Here is a 21,691-nt window from a genome sequence, read left to right on the forward strand (position 1 = left end):
ATCTTGCAGTTGATGGAGATTGGTGGGATGCACATCCAGGGCACGAAGCTCCCGTTCCACCACATCCCAAAGATGCTCTATTGGGTTGAGATCTGGTGACTGTGGGGGCCATTTTAGTTCAGTGAACTCATTGTCATGTTAAAGAAACCAATTTGAAATGATTCAAGCTTTGTGACATGGTGCATTATCCTGCTGGAAGTAGCCATCAGAGGATGGGTACATGGTGGTCATTAAGGGATGGACATGGTCAGAAACAATGCTCAGGTAGGCCACGTCATTTAAACGATGCCCAATTGGCACTAAGGGGCCTAAAGTGTGCCAAGAAACCATCCCCCACACCATTACACCACCACCACCAGCCTGCACAGTGGTAACAAGGCATGATGGATCCATGTTCTCATTCTGTTTACGCTAAATTCTGACTCTACCATCTGAATGTCTCAACAGAAATCGAGACTCATCAGACCAGGCAACATTTTTCCAGTCTTCAACTGTCCAATTTTGGTGAGCTCGTGCAAATTGTAGCCTCTTTTTCCTATTTGTAGTGGAGATGAGTGGTACCCGGTGGGGTCTTCTGCTGTTGTAGCCCATCCGCCTCAAGGTTGTGCGTGTTGTGGCTTCACAAATGCTTTGCTGCATACCACGGTTGTAACAAGTGATTATTTCAGTCAAAGTTGCTCTTCTATCAGCTTGAATCAGTCGGCCCATTCTCCTCTGACCTCTAGCATCAACAAGGCATTTTCGCCCACAGGACTGCCGCATACTGGATGTTTTTCCCTTTTCACACCATTCTTTGTAAACCCTAGAAATGGTTGTGCGTGAAAATCCCACTAACTGAGCAGATTGTGAAATACTAAGACCGGCCCGTCTAGCACCAACAACCATGCCACGCTCAAAATTGCATAAATCACCTTTCTTTCCCATTCTGACATTCAGTTTGGAGTTCAGGAGATTGTCTTGACCAGGACCACACCCCTAAATGCATTGAATCAACTGCCATGTGATTGGTTGATTAGATAATTGCATTAATGAGAAATTGAACAGGTGTTCCTAATAATCCTTTAGGTGAGTGTATATGCATATGCATTGGGTTTTTGAATAACCAGACAAATACATCTGCAAACGTAGGCATGAACACACACACAGACACACATATTCTTGTACATCTATGTGGGGACATTTATTGATACAATGCAATCTCTAGCTCCTTACTCTAATCCTACCCATCTCAACTAAGTGCCAAACCCAAACCCTTACCCTAAACATACCCTTATCTTCATTATAGCTTTATCCCTAAAACCAAATATTGACCCTCAAACAGGCCTTTAAAGGGCTCTCAGAAAGTGAGGACCGGTCAAAATGTCCTCATGTTACTCTCTTTGTCCTCACTCTGATGGTCTAAAATTCAAACCGGTCCTCACAAAGATAGTTGTGAAACACACAACACACACACTCTTGACAAGCATTACAAAACCACTGATTTGATTTGTTCCTGACCACAGTCACAGCAGTAGCAGATGCATGTTTTCCAGCTGGATGGAAAATATCATTCTTGTCCTTCCGGGAGCCACATGTGTGAATCCCAGCGCCTGCCTCTTAAGCTGTATTCTAATAGGACACAGGTTTGCCTCACAAAGTTCAGTATGTTTGTTTGATTTGCCAGCATTCATGTGGTCAATGTATCAGTCATGTATCAATGCGTCCATACATTCATATACATAGCCGCCCACATAATAATTCATGTTCTTGGGAAAATACCAATTATAGCCTTTATTAAAGGAGTATAGTTTATGGCGAGTGGTGAAAATATACAGATAAACTGCAACTTTACTACAAAAACAAAGTGTCACATGTTGTATTTTGCATGTTAAGACAATAATGTGGTTCTTGTTCATTTAACTGAAATGAACTGTCCAAACAAACTAATTCACTTAACAAATCAGATTTGTTCGCTTGGGCCATAAAAACACTCTTACAATGATTTGCTGTGAAAAAGGCTTTAAAGTGCTTATGTTGTGCTTCTAAAGCAAACATACAGATTAAATATTCTCTTTGTAGGTACTGAAGATGTTGAAGGCTAAATTTAGATCAATGTGCTACAGGGCAGTTTTGCAAGTCTTTCTTTGTAGTCTCTGTTGCACCTGTTCACTTTGTGAAAGTACTGCGTTTTTTCTTTATCTAATGTTTGATTTTCAGACTGTGTGTGTGTGTGTGTGTGTGTGTGTGTGTGTGTGTGTGTGTGTGTGTTCTCAGTTGTAGCCTTCTCACCCCACCAGAGAATTCTCACCACTTGTTTTCTGTAGTGACTGGCGCCATCTAGTGGCTGAACATGTAACGGTTAACCACAGACAGCTTCCTTTTCCTCATGTTAGTCTTTTTCTCCCAGCAGACTACCAGACAATTTAGCTTGAAATAAATATGAATTCCCACTCACATGTTTCTCCCACAAGAAATCTCCCTCATTTCCATTATAAAAGCTTCACTGTAAGGCGCATCAGTAAGTAACCAAATGTTATCCCCTGCCTGCTCCCTTTGTGCTGTGCATTATTTATTGGTCCTGCTGAATGCAATTGGTAGGGTGAGGAGAGGATGTTTTCTGCCGTCCCTTGAGCAGCTAATCCGGATTAGTGGACATTAAAAGCCGCATCTCTGTTGCCCCGCGGGCTCTGCAGGGTGACACAGCTGCCTCGGTCTCCCCCAGGACTGAACCGTCCGTCTGCCTGCTGCTCTTTGGAAATACAACATACTCACTTAAAGAGTACAATAAATGTGCATTAAATGCATCAAATGGTATTTTATACCAGTTTTCGAGAAATAAAATAGATTTCAAACTGCTAAATTTGTTAAATTTGGGAAGTTTTTCGTAAGCCATTGTAAATCAGGGAAAATTTTATTTGAATTGATTAATTGGGTTGAATTTTCTTTTACTTCACCTTTGGTGTCAACAACAAAACAAATTCCAAGGTATTTCTTTTCACTTTTTAAATTCTGAATCTATAACATTATGTATTTTACTGCTCTATACGATTATATTAATTGGACTTTTTATTATTTGGATTTAGCTTTGTTTTTACCTCCTTTTTGCGATCAGCACAGACCTGCTGTGACCAAGTTTAAGATCACGTCCTGCCAGTTGAGATCCACTGCTTAAATGCAGGTTTTTGGTGAGCTGATTCATGTTCTTTTGGCGAAGCATTACAATATTGGTGAAATAACATGCTCCATCCAGCAGAGAGAGACATTAGCACACTGCTTTGTGTTTGAGATAATTTTGCTTAAGGGGTGGGACTTGTCAATTTGACATGTGCATGTAAATGACTAAGCTTGAGTTAGATACAATTTCTAAAAATGGATGAAAAATGACTCAAAATCATTCATGGATTAATCATTTGCTTAGTTAACCTCCTGGGACCCAGGAATAGACTTTTGTCCACTGTAGTGGACATTATATTTTAGTGAATTTCTCTGACATCATACAATTGACATCATTTCTCTGACATCATACAATACAATCATGATGACATGTCACAAAAAGTGCACATTCAGGACTTTTCAGAGATACCAAATGTTTGGAGGTTTCACCATGAAAACAACTTATCCTTGGTCTTTAAAAATTTCTGACATTAATTTAGTGATCAAATGTAGCACTCTTATGGAAATATGATAATATATTGTAATTCTAATTTAAATCTGACTACTTTTCACATTGTATTTCATAAACCAACATCTCAGGAAAACGTTATGGGGTTTCAAATCAAAAAATGACTTTCTGTTTCAGAACAGGACATTGATTTCAAACATGTCCATTGTAGAGGACATCAGGACTTAAATCAAGTTTATCAGGTATTTTGGGAGACACAACAAGTGAATATGGAAATAAGTTATACATCGATATTCCTATGAAATATTAGATATTATTATTGAAATGTTGCTAATTATTACTCCAATTATTACACTTCTTTTTTAATTAAATGTTGCTCCAAGAACAGATTAGATACAGTGTATAGATACATTGCATTGAATGGGAATATTAATTTATGGCCATTTTACCCACATATTGCATAAAGTAAAATGGTGTATCAATTCATTCCATTATATATCTTTCATAACATAGTTGAGAATCATCTTTATACAAATTTTTGTTTAAATCCTGAAACCCCAACATTTACTGATGATTAAAAAAAAATCCCATTGTTTTTAACTATACATATAATTTCATGTCATTTTATTTTTTAAACAACTGAGTCCTGGTGTCCACTACAGAGGACATAACATATGAATAAAATATAATTTTTCCAAAAAACCATTTTTTTTTTTTTACCATTTGTTTCTTATGCTTTAAACAATGTGATGACATGGAAAAAACTAAAAAAAAATATATATATATCCCCCTGAATATCTTTATATTCCGAAGATTATTATTTTTTACTCTAATGGAAATGGAAAGGTTTAAATATGTTTTAGCAGAGCTCAAAAGCCTGGATATTCACAAGCCGTATAGATAACTTAGTTTTATATTCTTTTTGGGGAGATAATAATATATTATAGAAACAGATTTAAAAGCAGAGTAAAATGGCAAAACTTAAACTATTGTGTATCTTAATAAGGTGTTAGTGCTTTTAAATGAAGTACACTGCTTTTACACAAAACTACAACTTAAACTGAGTAAATCTATTTCTGGGAAAATTTACTAGAGAAAAGACTAAATTGGATACAAAAAATACCGTGGGGAATTCATTAAGAATCACTCAGAAGCTGACAGTGCTGTTATATCTATTTGCATTGTTTTAGTGCTCAGTTTATTTAAAGAATTATGCAAAACGGGTTACAGTAATAATGTGCCCATAAAATCAAATTAAATTTCACTACCTATTTTCTGTAAGAAGTTGTAGTTTATATCTATTTGTGTTTTGCATTTAGCGGCTGCTGTTATCCGAAACGACTTGCATTGCATTCAAGGTTGCATTCATTCATTTCTTGGAAATTGAACCCATGATCTTGGATGCAGGTTTTCGTGCTGAAATACAAAAATGACCAGCATTTATCTCATGTTTTGTCACACGTTAGCATCTTTGCATGTGGGCTCAGTGTCTCAGCAAGCTGTTCTCACCAACCTTAGGTTTCTTTTTTGCCCTGAGCAAAAGCATTCCACCCTCTCTGCTAGAATATCTGGCCTTTGGCAAATCTGCATACACTTATCCGTTTACCCCCAACAACCTGCTCTTCTGGGGCCCAACCGCAAGCTCTGCAGGATTTGAGGCTCCTTGGCTGCAGTTCATCCCAGCTGGACATAAACGCTCTACATTCTCAGCTTCGAATAACTAGTGACAGCTGCTGAAAATGCACGGCTGTAAATCATATACCCCTAAACAATGAAATATCTGTTAGCGGTGAAATTGAATGTAGGTATGGTAATCATAATTTTAGAATGTTTCTTAGAACATTTTCTCCTCTTTTGTGACCAAGTGTATTGTGACTCAGCATAATAGAGATGGTCTCGAGGCCATATAATGAAGACCTTTCTGTTTGTGTGTGTGTACTAGTGCCAATGCGGTGAGTAGTCGGGATGGATTGGACACGGAGACGGGCACAGAGTCTCTCCAGAGCCAGCGGAGAGAGCGGGAGAGGCAGAGAGCTCACAGGAGGCTACGAGAAAGTGAGTGTGAGTGACTTTAAACAATACTCAGCAAAACAGACCCGTTCTTACACTATACACAGCACATATCATGTGCCAGGAATCTAATTATGCCATAGAATCAGGAAACATATGATACATAAGACATTATTTGGAAAGGCAGTTATTGCTACAGGTGTTTTCCCCAGGTGATGGATGTCTGGCAGGTGAGTGAAATATCAGAGGACAGACACGTGATACAACAAAACAGCTTTTGAGCTGGTAAATGTGATGTTGTTTTAGGGCAGTCAGAGTGTGCCTTTTCTAGTTTGGAAAGGTTTTTATAGTACAAATAGTGTCAAAATTGTAAACTTTCTATATGAAATATAATGCGTTTTTCTAGTATAGCGATACATCAGAAAGACAGAGGTGGAGAGAGGCCAAACATGACATCCTCATGACAGGAAAAAGAAAAAAACCAACATAAAATTATATAAATGTACTGTTTTTGTAAAAAAAAAAAAATTGTTTTTGATAGAAGTCTCTTGTACTCAAGGCTGCATTTATTTGAACAAAAAACAGTAAAAACTGCATCATTGTGAAATATTATTACAATTTAAATAAGTTGAAATAAGCAGTATTTTTAGCAGCCATTGCTCCAGTCTTCAGTGTCACATGATCCTTCAAAAAAATTATCTAAAATGCTGATTTGGTGCCCAAGAAACTATTATCGTATTATTATCAGTGTTTTGCTGCTTAATGCTTTTGTGGTGATAGTTTTTTGGAAACTAGTTTTTCTCAGGATTCAGTGATGAATAGAAAGTTCAAAAGATTTGAACTTATTTTACTGTCACTTTTGATCAATTGAATGCATCCTTGCTAATTAAAAGTATACATTTCTTTCTTTAAAAAAAACAAACATTTGAACATAGTGTAGTGTATGTATTTAAGAGACAGAAATAGCACCATTTTTGTAATGATGTAAAGTGACATTTTAATATAATTTTATAATTATAATTCTAATAGTTTCAGAAAGAAAGAAAGACATGAGCGTGAATAAATGTTTGAACTTTAAAAACTAAGAGGTTGGCTCATGGTGTTGCAGGATGTTAGCTCCTTCCCTAAGGAATTTCTCCCAGAATGACCCTGTTTTTTGGTTGTTTCCTGGAATTTTTGCTTGTTTTAAACCAGTAATTTATAGTAAGTTTATTTTTGCTAGTATACATGCTGAGTTCTGGGTAAAGAGAGGCCATTTGGAAGCATGACCTTTGCCTTTTGCAGAGAAAAAATATTCTGTCATCAACAAAGAATGTTCTTAGAGGTTCTGTTGCCTGTAATGAGAAAAGGTATGTGTGTGTTTTTGTCAGTAGATTTTAAGGTGAGAAAGTCCCACCTGAGTCTAGAATGTCTACATTGTTGAAGTCAGAGTTTCTTAATGCCTCTTACTGTATGAAAGTAAGATACAAGATTGCTTCCTTCTCACAACTTCTCTGATGCAGTTGAGAAATCACACCATTCCTCCAGTTTTGTTCACTGGAATCATTTCATGTTATTTCATGTTGCTCTTCCATTTCTTCTGCTGGTCGCACCTCATTAATGCCAAGTTCATTTATTAGTGCAGCGACACCGTCAGAAACGAGAAACAGATGGAGGCGTTCGTGTGCTTGCTGAAGATACTGATGATTTATGGATATTCGTTGAACCTCTGTGTTTACGACTGTATGTTAGAGACATCATGTTACCTGATGTATCTTCTTTGCAGACAGCACTGGTAGATTGTAACCAGATAGGAGTGCTACTTTGTTTATAGTGTCATTGCTTTTGGTTAGTTACTCCTTAACACTGATATAAATGTTGTGATCCACACTGCTTGTGTTTTTAGCTTCTCTTTAAAGTCAAGGATCTATTCATTTAGCTTGTGTATGTCTGGAGCAGTCTTGTAGCTGTGTGGTTTATCTCTGGAGTGTTTGTATGTAGAGCACATGAGAAACGTGTCAGGTCAGCTCCCCTTTTATTCTCCTCCAGAAATAGTTGTGCATACTAGAGCTCTTAAACCCAGAAAACTGCCATGATAGTGTTCAGTCACTTAAGGATTCCAGCTATATACATGTGTGTGTGTGTGTGTGTGTGTGTGTGTGTGTGTGTGTGTGTGTGTGTGTGTGTGTGTGTGTGTGTGTGTGTGTCGGGATTCTTTGATGAATAGACAGCTCAAAATATATCTTTTGTAACATTATAAATGACTGTTTATCAGTTTAATACCACTTTCTGATTTCTTGAGCAACAAATCAGCATATTAGAATGATTTCTGAAGGATCATGTGACACAGGAATAAATACATTTTTGAAATATATTCAAATAGAATACAGTTATTTCAAATTGCTGTGATTTTTCACAATATTACTGTTTTTACAGTATTTCTGTAATACATACAGCCTTAGTGTCCATACTTCAAAAACAGAAAAACTATTTTACATGTATACATTATATATTTTTGTTATACATGCATCTGTATTTTATTTATTTATTTAACTGGTTAGAGATTGCACAAATACACACATCCCTTCCTCTTTTCCAATTATTTTCATTGATTATTATTCATTTTATTCTTTTAGTTGTTGCAGCTCAAATCACTGTGCATTTTTATTTCACTCTTACTTTAGAAAAGCAGATTCTCCTTTTCATTAGAACAACAACAAATGAAAAATTGTGATGACTTTTGCACTGCATATTCACTGGGTACATTGATAAGGCTGTCCTAGTGCTGGGTGTGATTGCATGAAAAATGTGTTTGGTTGTTAGGAACGCCAGACAGGTGTGTGCCCTAGGGGCAGGAGGAGTGTGAGAGGAGATCTCTTTTCTAGCCTCAGGCCCTTATCTGTTAACCATGCTGAGTTTCCAATATTCAGTTTCAATGTGTTCATTTTGTGGTTATGTTGATTTTTCTTGGGTTTGGCTCATCTTTAGGTTAAGCAACCTTTCATGAACTTATCGTTGTGTGTTGTTTTGCTGTCAACATGAATCCTCAACAAAATGACAGATTCTCTTTGCACACAACATTGCCAATAAATCATCAGTTATCAACAGTGGCCAGAGGCTTAAATCTGAGTAACGTATATACTGCACCTTCGCTCAGGGCCAGATCATTTTCCCGTTCCATTGGAAACTGATGCGCATGTATTTGATAGACAGTTGAGTTCTCGCGTAAAGGAGGTTACGTTTCATTGAGTGCTAGAAATGCTGCAAGCTAATGAGAGGTGCTGCACTGTAATGAGAGCTGTGCAGCAGCGGAGGTAAGACAAATGTGTCTCTCTGATACCAAGATTATTCCTAAAATATATTTTTAGTTTAAGATTAATTGCGTGATTTTATCATAAAAAATCGTATTTTTTAATTAATTTCCAAGACCACCTATAATTACTTATGTTTTATGTAAAAGAAAAAGTTAGTTATGTTGTTCAAAAACTCTCTATTGTGCTTTATTAACTAAATATATAGATGAGACAGAAAGACATAAGATTATATTATCTTGATCAATCTAATGAGAATAATTTATACATAATTATTAATAAATAATAGTATGTTCATATAAATGAATTAATATTATTTTTTGTCGCATTATTATTATTTTTTTAAATGTGTATCTTTATAAATCTTACCATATTAAAGATGTTCATTTAAGATTTATAATCATTTCCTGATCAGTAGTATTATATAATTCTCAAGAGTGGACACACTGTCACACCCAAACACTAGAGACTACAGTATTTTTATGTTCAGGAAATCGGATTAATTGCAAAAATAAAAAGGCTTTAGTCTTTTTGCTGCCTGTTTTGATTTTAGTATGAATGTACTGGTCACTTACATTTAATAATATGCGCTTTACAGGCATAAGTTGATCTCCTGACGCCAGATGTAGAGGGATAATTTCCACATCTGGAGCGACTGCATCTTTGTCTTCCACTATCTCTATTTTTCCTGTTGTCGGCCGCATACTAAGTGAGCCTAAAAGGATTCTGGAGAGGCTATGAATGCGTTACCCACCTGTGGATGATCCACTGTGATAAAGGGCTCCTGATATGCTGTTTCACACAGTTGCAGGCGGACAGCTCATCTTGCCACAGGCCTCTGCTTGTACCCTTAATTGCTGAGGTGATACAATTGTCTTGTGAACTCACACATGGCAGAGGAATGAAAAAGCTTCCTCTGTATGCGAACAGTGACGTGGTTGGCTAAAATAGCCGTGACTGATTTGTGTGTTTGAGTGGCTGTGTGGAGAGAGTAATGGTCTGAAATGGGCACCTCTGCAATACTGGAATGCTTTGGTCGCACCCGGGGTCCACAGCGGTCTTATCGTTTGGTCAGACCTTTTCAGCGCATCAGATGTCACCCAGAGACGCAACTTCGTCCCTGTCTCTGTACGTATAGGCTAACCCAGCCATATTGTTAGACTGACGTGACAGATTCTGAAAGCCTTCCGGATAAAGCACATTTGAGTAATTTGACTTTTGCATTCATTTAAGGATGCAGGATTCAATTTCTTTTTAAACAATGACTGTCCTTATTAGTCCATTAGCATTTTTTGCTGTAAAGAGCCTCTTTCAGAATGATGTACTGTATTCTGTCTTTTATGTGCTGTCATGCTGTTGATTTCCTCTGCTTTTAAACAATGTCTTATTTGTTTCTTCTCAGTTCCTCGTGTGAACGGTCACTCGAAATCGGAGCGCGTGAATCGTGACTCCGCTCTTGGCTATGACAGTGCATCCGTGATAAGCAGTGAGCTGGAATCCAGCTCATTTATTGACAGTGAAGAGGATGAGGATGCCAGCAGGTCAGACATCCCCCAGTGTTTCATTTCCCTGAAAAAATTATTGTCTCAGAGTGCATGATTCATTTCCTTTTAAACAATGACTGTCCTTATTTGGCCATTGGCATGATAACATTTCAATCTAATTTGTGTAGCTGGCCAAAAAATGTAATATGAATGTAATGTTTAAAATGAAAAATGAAGTATGGTTTGTCAATTGATTTCAATTTTGATCGATTTAATAATGTTTAATCTTTCCATAATTAATACATTTGTGGCTGATTTCAAAATTCTGCACTATTTTGTCTTGATAAAATAAAAATAAAACAGTAAAAACAAAAAAATATTGTTTTAAATGCTACAAGTGAATTTAGGTATCACACAACATAATAATGTACTGTATGAAGATGGGTAATCATTTTAATATTTGATGAAGATTAACCTTTGTCAGTGTTATTAAATTATTAATGTTAAAAATGAACTTTAAGTAAGTGTTATAAATGAAAACATAACTAAAATCAGCCTAAATAAATTAAATTAAATTTCTTATACTATTCTATCTTATCTTATGTAACCATTATGACACTAATATATTGTGCATGCATCCAAGAAGTCCTTCTTTGGTGTTTGAATTAACTTCTCATCGGGTTTGATTTCTGAGAAACTTGATTTTTGCATGTTAACACATCAGTGTCAGTCAGAATAAAAAATGTCAAATGAAAATAGACAGCCATAATTTTAATTGAGAGTCAAATTGAAAATTAAAGTAATGCATTTAGAGTTTCATAATTACATGGTGCTTCATTATTGTAGTGTTGGCCTCTGCCCTGAACTCTCATTTTTGTCTGAAGTCACAGACTTAGCAGTTCAACCGAGCAGAGCTCTTCATCACACCTCATGCGTAGACACAAACGCAGGCGACGGAGACAGAAAGTCACCAAAATGGACAGGGTGAGAACATAGAGGGAAAGTACACATTTCTACACGTTAGTGTTTGATCCTTATCAATCTTTTGTATGTTCTCTTAACAGTCCTCATCCTTCAGTAGTATTACAGACTCCACAATGAGCCTCAACATTATCACGGTCACTCTCAACATGGGTAAGAAACTTATTCACTAGTTCACTCCCTTCTTTTTCCCATCGTTCATCCTTGTGCATCCTCCCTTGCTTCTCTATCTCTCCACTCCACCTGCTTAATAAACTGAACTTCCTGTTTTTCAAGGTCTAGTGCGCACAGTGTGCTCTTAATATAGCCCCCAGATGAACAAATAATTGAAAACAGCTTTATCTCTCTTTCTCACAGAGAAATACAACTTTCTGGGTATCAGTATAGTGGGTCAGAGTAATGTCAGAGGAGATGGAGGCATCTATATTGGCTCCATTATGAAAGGCGGAGCAGTGGCGGCGGATGGCAGGATTGAGCCTGGAGACATGCTGTTACAGGTGAAGGGATCAGCAGTCTGGAACCTCTTTCACGAGTGATCTAATGCATTTTTTGGAAGATTAAAAATGATAATAATATGTGCATTAAAATAACTGCCAATATCCACATTGTTACAATGACAGTTCATCTAAAAATCTTGTTCCAAACCTGTATATACACAACATATAGGGTTAGCTTTCTATTAAATGTTATATCACCAGGAAAATCGCCTTAAATATATAATTTTGTTAGTAATGTGTTAATTTGAAAATTACCAAGATCCCATTAACAGAACTGAAACTGACCAGTCTCTTCTGCTTTTTAGTTTCTAAATATACTTTTGAGGGATAATCAAGGTTTAGTCGGGTCATCTCCTTCTGTTGTTGACTTATTTTGCTCCTCCCCGTTTCCTTCCTGCTGAAAGACCTTGTAGTCATATCTGTTGTCATTTACCACAGTGGACAGAATGGTGCTTTCAACGCTTTTGTCATTTATTTACATAATAAAGGGGTTTTCCTCAGCACTGGTGATCTCAAATTCTGCTTAGAAATGGTAATGGTTAATGACCCTGTTTTATTAGGTGAATTTTGGTCAGTGGTGTCCAAATGACTATGAGATACAGTATCACACATGTAAACAAACATTGTGCACTCTGGTAGACTGAGACATCATTATTATACACCATTACAAACTTATTTGACTTTCTTTCTTCAATGAAACGCAAATATATTAAACGCAATTACATTTTTAAATGCAATTTATTATTAAATATTAAATTTTTCCATGCAATTAATGACGAATAGGTAGGAAAAGGTATTACAAAAGTGCATTACTATAAAAATAATCCATATGCACCATATGATGGCTTAATGTGAAGAACAAGTTGTTGTTGACTTGTGTCTTTTTGTCACACAAAGCTATTAGATTTCAGAATATAGTGTATAGTCATTTACTTTTATGATACCTATTTTGGAGCTTGACAGCCCCAGTTCACATTCACTTTCTTTTTACTGAAAAGAGTGGCCAGGATTTTCCTCAGATATTCACTTTTTGTGTTCCATAGAAGAGACTAACAGTCATGATGACTTGTAATTATAATCATGTGAATTTGGGAAAAAATAATAAAATCGCTGTACAAAGCCTCAAATACATATATATTTTTTTAAATAAAAACTGATTGTGGAAATAAATGTAATTGTATCTACAAATAATACCTTACCAATTATTCATAACTCCATGTTGATTTTGCACAGTATTAAACCCACAGAAACTTTTGAAGTCCTTCAAGTTAAAAAGCTTCATATGATGTGAGGTTTAATGGAATTGTAATTTCAGGTGAATGATGTGAACTTTGAGAACATGAGCAATGATGATGCTGTCAGGATTCTACGGGAGATCGTCTCCAAACCTGGGTGAGAGAGGGTGCCACACCTGAAATTAGTAACACATTCAGTAAATCGAGTCATAATGCTCTCTTCAAAATTGCTTCATGTTTCATATGTCCTCTACAGGCCAATAAGCCTAACAGTGGCGAAATGTTGGGACCCTTCTCCTAGAAGCTACTTCACTATACCTAGAGGTACGCACCTACCGCCTGCCATTATAGCAGCTAAATTAGAGACATGAAGAACCATGCTGCATTTATCTAGTTCATTTATCCCTGTCTATCCTCAGCTGAGCCAGTAAGACCCATTGATCCTGCAGCCTGGATCACACACACTACAGCACTTTCTGGGCCGTACCCCCATTATGGTATGATCAAAGTCACATTCACGTCCCATAAGAGACCATCTGTTAGTATAATGGTAGATGTATCATGCTCAACACTGTTATTTCTTTCTTATTTCACAGAGTTTGATGACCTTCCCCTTTCTGTGCCAAAAACAGACATGGCAACTATAGTAAAAGTCATGCAACTACCAGATTCAGGCCTGGAGATCCGAGACCGAATGTGGTTGAAGATCACTATAGCCAATGCTGTCATCGGTTTGTGTTATTCTTTGCTGAGGTTGTTTGGCACACATTTTTTGTTCCTTGTATATTGCAAGCATCAAGTTTTTTGGTTAATGTTTTGTATAATCAAGGTCTTTACTTGTGTTATTTTTCCTCATTGCTCGTTCTCTGTGTTCCAGGGGCTGATGTTGTTGACTGGTTGTTCTCTCGGGTGGAGGGCTTCAAGGACCGCCGTGATGCCAGAAAATATGCCAGCAGTTTGTTGAAACACGGCTACCTGAGACACACAGTCAATAAAATCACCTTCTCGGAGCAGTGCTACTACACCTTTGGAGATCTGTGCCAAAGTACAGTCAACACGCAGTCATACAGTCATGATCGTACAGGGCACTACTGTTTAAAGTGTGGAGTCTGTAGGATTTTTCAATCTTTTTTGAAAGAAATCTCTTACACTTGCTCAGGCTACATTTATTTGATCAAAAATACAGTAAAAACTAATATTGTGAACTATTATTACAATTTAAAATAATGTTTTCTATTTTAATATATTTTGAAATGTAATTTATTCCTGTGATGGCATTTTCAGCAGCCATAACTCCAGTCTTCAGTGTCACATGAGTCTTCTGAAATCATTTTAGTATGCTGATTTGTTTCAAGAAACGTGGAACCTGGATCATTGCCAAAATATTTAATGAACAGTCTCTCGGGTATGGCAAGAGTTGGCCAATAGAATCACCAAGAGTCACGACTGAAATGGTTAAAGGGTTAGTTCACCCAAAAATGAAAATTCTGTCAGTAATTACTCACCCTCATGTTGTTCCAACCCCGTGAGACTTTCGTTTATCTTCGGAACACAAATTAATATATTTTTGATGAAATCTGAGAGCTGATCACTCCTCCATAGGCTTATGGACACTTTAACTTGCTGGCCCAGAAAATGTGTTAAACACATCATTAATATAGTCCAAGTGACTCCAATGGCTCAATCTTAAGTTTATAAAGCGACGAGAATACTTTTTGTGCGCAAAAACAAACAAAAATAACGACTTTATTCCACTGGAGTCACTTGGACTATATTAACGATGTCTTTAAAACATTTTCTGGGCCAGCAAGTTATAGTGTCCATAAGCCTATGGAGGAGTGAGTGGGTTGAAACAACATGAGGGTGAGTAATTACTAATTACTGATAGAATTTTCATTTTTGGGTGAACTAACCCTTTAATAAATTAATGATATGCCTTTACTGGCACTTTTGATCACGTTTCCTTGCTAAATAATAATAATGATAATAATAAAAAACAGTAACACTTTACAATAAGGTTTCATTTATTAACATTAATGTATTAGCTGACATGAAATAACCATGAGCAATACATTTGTTACTGTATACGTTCATCTTTGTTAATGTTAGTTAATAAAAATACAACTGTTCATTGATTGTTCATGTTACTTCACAGTGCATAAACTAATGTTAACAAATACATTTGATTTTAATAATGTATTAGTAAATGTTGAAATGAGCCTGAACAAAGATTAGTAAATGCTGTATAAGTGCAGTACATTATCAGTTCATGTTAACTAATGTAGTTAACTAATGTTACTTAATGAAACCTTATTGTAAAGTGTTACCAAAAAAACTTACCGACCCCAAACTTTTGAACACTGGTATACCTTTAAGAAGTAAAGATAAGATCGGGTCAAAGGATAAATAATTTTAATGGTATTAAAATGTGTTTGTTTTCAGATATGGCTTCTCTCAATCTGAATGAGGGATCCAGTGGTGGTGGCTCTGACCAGGATGGTCTCGCTCCTTTTCCTCCACCAGGAACCAACCCCTGGCCCCTTGGTGGCCAGCCCTACCCTCACCCAGGTTACCCCACTCCTCCGCCAGGCTTTCCTCCTGGATACTCGGACCCCTGCCACAGTTTCCACAGTGGCAGTGCAGGCAGCCAGCAGAGTGAAGGTGTGTGTGAGCGAGAAATGGAGCTTAATGATGGATAAAAGGGAAAACCCCTTGCTACGGTCAATCCCGTGAGCTTCCTGTGTGACTTTTTCTTTCGGTTTTAAGAGCGCTTGTTGATTGTTAAGCAACAACAGCAGCACTGCCCGGTTATGTTAGCAACTACACAAAGGTTTCATGGCATTAGATGGAATTTATGATAGTAAAAAGGAAACCATCTGTGGGTTTATTGTAAATGTGCATGTAGGAAGACTAGGTACAATACTACTGTATGTTTATGCGTATTAAGTTTTGCTTTCAGTACCTAAATGAAGGCATCAAGACAGAATGACATCAGTGACAAGACTAGTAAATCATGTGCACTTATGTATATGAAAATGAAATGCATAACTGATTAATTAGTCAGAAACAGTTAAGCTAGTAGTAAACAGCCTGGTGTTACATTTATAACACCTTTCCTGAAAATGATCTATAATGTGAATGATTATAACTTGTGTGTAATGCTAGGCAAAATATAAAATAAAATCGAACAACATTTTATTAAAGATTAAGGACATACTTTAAAACTGACGCCAGACTATATGTAACCACACAACATGCATGACAATGTTAATATGGAAAACACATTTAATAAATATTAAATCCTAAAGACACACTAAACAAACAGGAAAAATGCTGATATTTTTTGTATTATTGCTACAAAATCATACCCAAACACACACACACGCACACAATTCTATCAATTAATTTTAACTCACTTGAAAATTTTTCTTTTCAAATATCTGTGTCAAAGGTGAGAATTGATTTGTCTTTATCAATGTTACATTTATTAAGTGTTATAATATTCCTTCCTTAAACGTATATTACAATTAATTGATAAGTATATCATGAAATACTAGTTTAACAGTAAACTAAATCAAGATCTCAGATGCCAACTATTTTCTTTTTAATCATTCCATTTCTAGAGCATCATCATTGTCGCTGTATTCAGTTGGATTTTCCATATATGTGGTATGACCAGACTTTTTAAATCATTTATGCTGCTTATGCCACCCTTTGCACCCTGTACAGAGCTGGGAATGTGTATCAGGACTCAGGAGTTATGTATAGGTCATCAAGCTAAAATACTTATAAAACACCAATCCAGCATAATGTAGGGTGGTATCACAGAAACTGAGGCGCAGGGTTCAGTTTGTGGGAGTGTATTGGAAGGACTGGTTGGGTGACGTGTCATAATGATGATATTCCCTCTGTTTTGCTGGCGTCTGTAGACTGATGGAAATTTTCTCCTAGGCACAGGGGATCCGGTAAGATTAGCACTTTCACCTAAACGCCTTTCCGCCCCACCTTTTCTCCTTATCATGTTATTTCAATGGCTTGTCATCATATGGCATTTGACTCATTGAGATGGCCATTGTGACTCCCCAGCTGTGTTGCTTGTTTGTGTTTTTGTGTGGGCATGTACAGTTCTTTACCTTCATTGTGCACAAGAATCAAACCGATTCTCATCTTTTGAGAAGTTATTTTGCAATATGCTTTTCTCTATTTGCCAAAGTCTGAATCAACTAGGGAAAGGAACAATGAATATTTCCATGATGATGTATGATGTGAGCTGAAGCAAATCAAATTTGGGAATACTGTATTGTCCAGAACTGTGTTACCTCAGTCCATCTCAGTATTAATGCGGACGTTTTTGAAACGCATAACCGCCAAAAAATGTATATTATTTGTACCATATTGTTTATATGTTACGTTACTCATATATTAATGTTGTAAAGTACTCTCATGGTATTGCTGTCCTTTACACCCTGCCCTAACCAGGTGTGACACAACAACACCACAGCCAATCAGAGCAGAGAGCGTAAAGCTGAGAACATGATGCCTCTCGAGACAGCATCCTTTTTTATGCTGTTCCTTGTCAGACATAGGGAATTAGTTTTTCTAATTGTTTTTAATATTACATATAGAATATTTTAAAATATTTTTGCCTTTTGTGTTGATGGGACAGTTTCAGGAGAGATAGGAAGCAACCATGTCATCCAAAATGTTGCTGCACAACATAAGAGATTTGTTCAGTGTTTATAAATTTCCACAATCAGTCTATTCTTGTATACGTTTGATGTTTAATATACACTACTGTTCTAACGTTAGAGGTCGGTAAGATTTTTTTTTAATGTTTTTGAAAGAAGTCACTTATGTTCACCGAGGCTGCATTTGTTTGTTCAAAAATACAGTAAAAACAATAATATTGTGAAATAGCAAAGCTGAATTTTCAGTAGCCATTAATCCAGTCTTCAGTGTCACATGATCCTTCAGAAATCAGTTGTTAAAGAAACATTTCTTATCAATGTTGACAACAGTTGTGCTGTTTTTTTTTTTAAATGGAAAGTTCAAAAGAGTGCATCTTTACTGTCACTTTTCATAATGCATCCTTGCTGAATAAAAGTATTAATTTCTTTCAAAAAATGTCAAATATAATTTCTTGACCCCAAACTTTTGAACGGTAACGTACAAGAGAAATGCAGAGAAAAGTAATTAAGCAACTAACCAAATGTAGATTTGCTTGTTGCGGCTGATAGAACAGAAATTCGGTTAACATTGAAGAAATGGCTGTCATTGCTTGTCAAGTCTGGTTAGCGCATGGTTTTATGAGGAAAATAATAGTACTTTTGTCCTAACACATTATTTTTTCTTTTCAGGTAGCAGAAGCAGTGGCTCCAACCCGAGCGCTGGGAAAGGACGGAGACCCTCCCCTCGAGAGAAGGACCATAAGGCGACGTGCTGCGGGGGCAGCGAATCAGAACTGGTCACATGGGCTGGAAGGAGGGGTGAGAAGGCATCCAGTCAGCTGAGTCATCAAAGCCACAGCCACAGCCGCTCTGCTGTCAGTCAAGCCCACTCTGGATACACTCATGGCCACTGTCACAGCGTCTCGCAGCATAGTCACAACTTCACCTACACCCACGCCCCTTTCGTTCAGCCCAATCATCTGTCCTGTGCCCACAGCGAGAGAAGTCACGGCTCATCCTACGGCCCGCCGGGTTTGCCCCCTCCGTACTGCCTTGCTCACCTCGCCCCCAAAGCGGCAGCAAGCAACAGCGCACCTGGGGCTCCACCCATTCGGGAGTTAGGAAACGTCCCACCAGAACTCACGGCTAGTCGGCAGTCTTTTCAACACGCTATGGGCAATCCTTGTGAATTTTTCGTTGATATTATGTGACAGAAGAGTGCCTTCAATCCTTTCAGAGCACAAGGCCTATAGTTCCCCCCAGTTTGCTTCGTGAATTTTTGCTACTGACGATCCCTGCACTGAGAATGTACTAACTGATAGCCCGATTTAAATTACCCAATAATGAAAATTGTCATTTTTTTATCCTCATGTTCAGTTTCTTTCTTCTGTGGAACAAAATGATCAGTGTTATTGTTTACAAAAACTAGCAATTGAAATAAATCTGAAATAGTAGATGAAAAACTTGTAAACGAAAATTAGACTAATAGCAACTACCAGAAATTCAGATGAATATAAAAATACAAGCTAATTCAAAATATGAATAGTCTGTAAATAACACTAAAATGCACTGTACAAATTAAATGTTATCTAAAATATCCTGACTTTTTTTTCATATAATGAGAGTGAATAGGGACTGGGGCTATCAAGCTTCGAAATGACAAAATAAAAATAAAGTATCGAGTAATCCATAAGAATGAGGAGAACATTATTATTGAATCATGAGGCTTTTTTGTGATGAACAGACCAAAATTCATTGTATGGCTTTGGAAGACTACTTTTATGGTGCTTTTTTGTCATTTTGGAACTTGACAGGCCAGTCCCCTTTTATTATATGGAATATAACCAGGATATTTTGTGTTCAAAGGAAGAAAATGTTTGAAACAACACGAGAGTGAGCAAATGACAAAATTTGTATTTTTAGATGAACTCTTCCTTTAACGTCCATTCAATGTTATTTAGATCAACGGAGGACACTAAAAAAGCACAACTGCAGAGTTCATTTAGACTCTGACACAAAAGCTACAATACTGCAGTAACAGCACAAGATAACACAACTAATACGCTTTTTAACAGGAAAGTCAGTGTATCAGACTGTCTGCTTCTTATCCCAAGCTGCTCTTCACTTTGCACAAGTTAAAAGCCAGACAGCTCTTAACACAGTCTGTGCTTTTAAATATATCCATGCGCTGGATTAACTTTTTTCTTACACAGTTGCATTCGCAGAGTCATAATCCTGTTGACAATCACAATGACAATTGACGTCCCTAAACACTGCTGAATGTATTGTCTTGTGAGGCTACAACTCCGCCAAATTCCCTCATTAGCATTATAGCATGTTAAGCTACAGTATCATTAAATAAATGCTTGGACGTGCTAATGTTAGTCTCATGGTTGCAAAGATTTCCACCGTGAACTCTTAATGTACATGATGCATTTTAAACAATAACAAACAGGTGCTTTTCATAGAGTCTGTGAACTGACTGTTCAAACGTCACCAGTTGTCTTAGTATTTACCACTGTATTACGAACATCACTGTACAGTCAATGCAGTAGTCTATGATCAGCGTGGTAGTAGGCCCTTAAAGTTAAAACATAGATGATATTTAAAGAGGCAGATAGGTTAACCAAAGTCCATTTTGGCAATCAGTGAGTTATCTTTGTTTAAAAATGTTGTCTTTATTATGGATGATGTTTGTTATGGTCAAGTTTCCTGGTAAATAAGTGAGGTGTTGTGAAAGAGCATACTGAATGTCCTTGTTTGTAATGTTCTGTTCCATGAACTGACCTATCTGCCTGAGCCAAAACAGAAAAGAGACACAGTTTCTGGCAAGCACTTTTGGAATATAACTTCTGGGCCCTTTCGAATGAAATGCTGATTGCAGTGAAAGCTGTATGCTTTATTGTTTCTTCACTAAAGAGGAATAATAAATTGTATATATGATAAATATATAAAAGCGAGAAAATAAATTTTACGTATTAAGAAGCGGCCAGCCATTGTCTTGAAGTGGGGTTTGTTCTGAGATTCAAAAGCACAGCTTGTTCACTCTGGAAAATGAAAGCTGCTTTTCCCACGTCGGGCCCAGCGGTAAGGAATGTTTCCACTTGAGCCTGGTACGGCACGATTACAAACAGTTCTCTCCTAGAATGCGTGTAGTGACGTCGCCACTCAGGATCAGGTCTGGCTGCGCAAGTGCACTATTTGAGCAAAGTAAACAAAAGTTAAAAATCTGATCATCCTCCATAACGCCGTCGCTACTTGCATCTCATTCCATCTGTAAACTATTAAGGCAGAGACTGACGCATAAGTATTACATTTCAAAGAGCTCTGTCATCAGCCCCATAGTGTAAAATAAAACGATATCCGTATCATGATTGGCATGGAATGGAGCGATTAAGCAACGAGAGCGCTTTGGCATGAGGGTGGAAAAGCGGGTAAAGTTTCTGAACGTTTTTTTTCTCACAGCGATGCCATAGATGAACCATTTTTGGTTCTCCAAAGAACCTTGCAGTGAGCATGAACCTTCTTTTTCTTAGTGTGAAGAACATTTTGAAATGTTCCATGAATGTTAAAGGTTCTTCATAGATGCCTATAAGGAACCTTTATTTTTAGGAGTGTTGCAATAGTAACCTTATCGTGGTCCACTATCTGGCATCATCAAGTCTCCAGTATTTCCTAATTTCTAAAACCTTTGAGTGTCTGGCAAATGCTTTAGGTGCTGACCTTGATCTGATCTTCACTATCTAATGTTTTCACTTCACTATCTAACCAGATCATTTTCTAAGAACAGACATCTCGTGTCTACACATCTGGTATTATGAAACTTGTGAGAAGCTATCATTTCTACGTCTCTGAAGCATAGTTTCTGATGGTGATCATACCTCCACTGAGCTTTGGAGTAACGGAACAGCATATTTTTCACGCTT

The 21,691-nt window shown here is 37.0% G+C and overlaps 1 protein-coding gene across 5 annotated transcripts in view; it reads left to right on the top strand.

Annotated features, from left to right (window-relative positions):
- Positions 1-20,756, top strand: part of dvl1a (dishevelled segment polarity protein 1a) — a 36,452-nt gene extending 15,696 nt beyond the window's left edge. Inside the window, exons 4-16 of one of the 5 annotated variants that reach the window (XM_081387674.1) lie at positions 5,544-5,656; positions 10,304-10,442; positions 11,270-11,369; positions 11,450-11,519; positions 11,724-11,863; positions 13,179-13,255; positions 13,355-13,422; positions 13,518-13,595; positions 13,695-13,829; positions 13,976-14,143; positions 15,541-15,759; positions 16,722-16,767; positions 18,456-20,756. In XM_081387674.1, the coding sequence (XP_081243800.1) occupies positions 5,544-5,656; positions 10,304-10,442; positions 11,270-11,369; positions 11,450-11,519; positions 11,724-11,863; positions 13,179-13,255; positions 13,355-13,422; positions 13,518-13,595; positions 13,695-13,829; positions 13,976-14,143; positions 15,541-15,759; positions 16,722-16,767; positions 18,456-18,459 (1,357 nt within the window). In that variant the 3' untranslated portion in view covers positions 18,460-20,756. Of the gene's footprint in view, positions 1-5,543; positions 5,663-10,303; positions 10,443-11,269; positions 11,370-11,449; positions 11,520-11,723; positions 11,864-13,178; positions 13,256-13,354; positions 13,423-13,517; positions 13,830-13,975; positions 14,144-15,540; positions 15,760-16,721; positions 16,768-18,455 lie in introns of all 5 variants that reach the window. The other 4 variants (XM_081387673.1, XM_081387672.1, XM_081387671.1 and 1 more) reach the window with 4 other exon arrangements.
- Positions 20,757-21,691: the final 935 nt, after the last annotated feature.

Source organism: Scardinius erythrophthalmus, assembly GCF_964197995.2.
Source record: "Scardinius erythrophthalmus genome assembly, chromosome: 15".
Taxonomy (NCBI): domain Eukaryota; kingdom Metazoa; phylum Chordata; class Actinopteri; order Cypriniformes; family Leuciscidae; genus Scardinius; species Scardinius erythrophthalmus.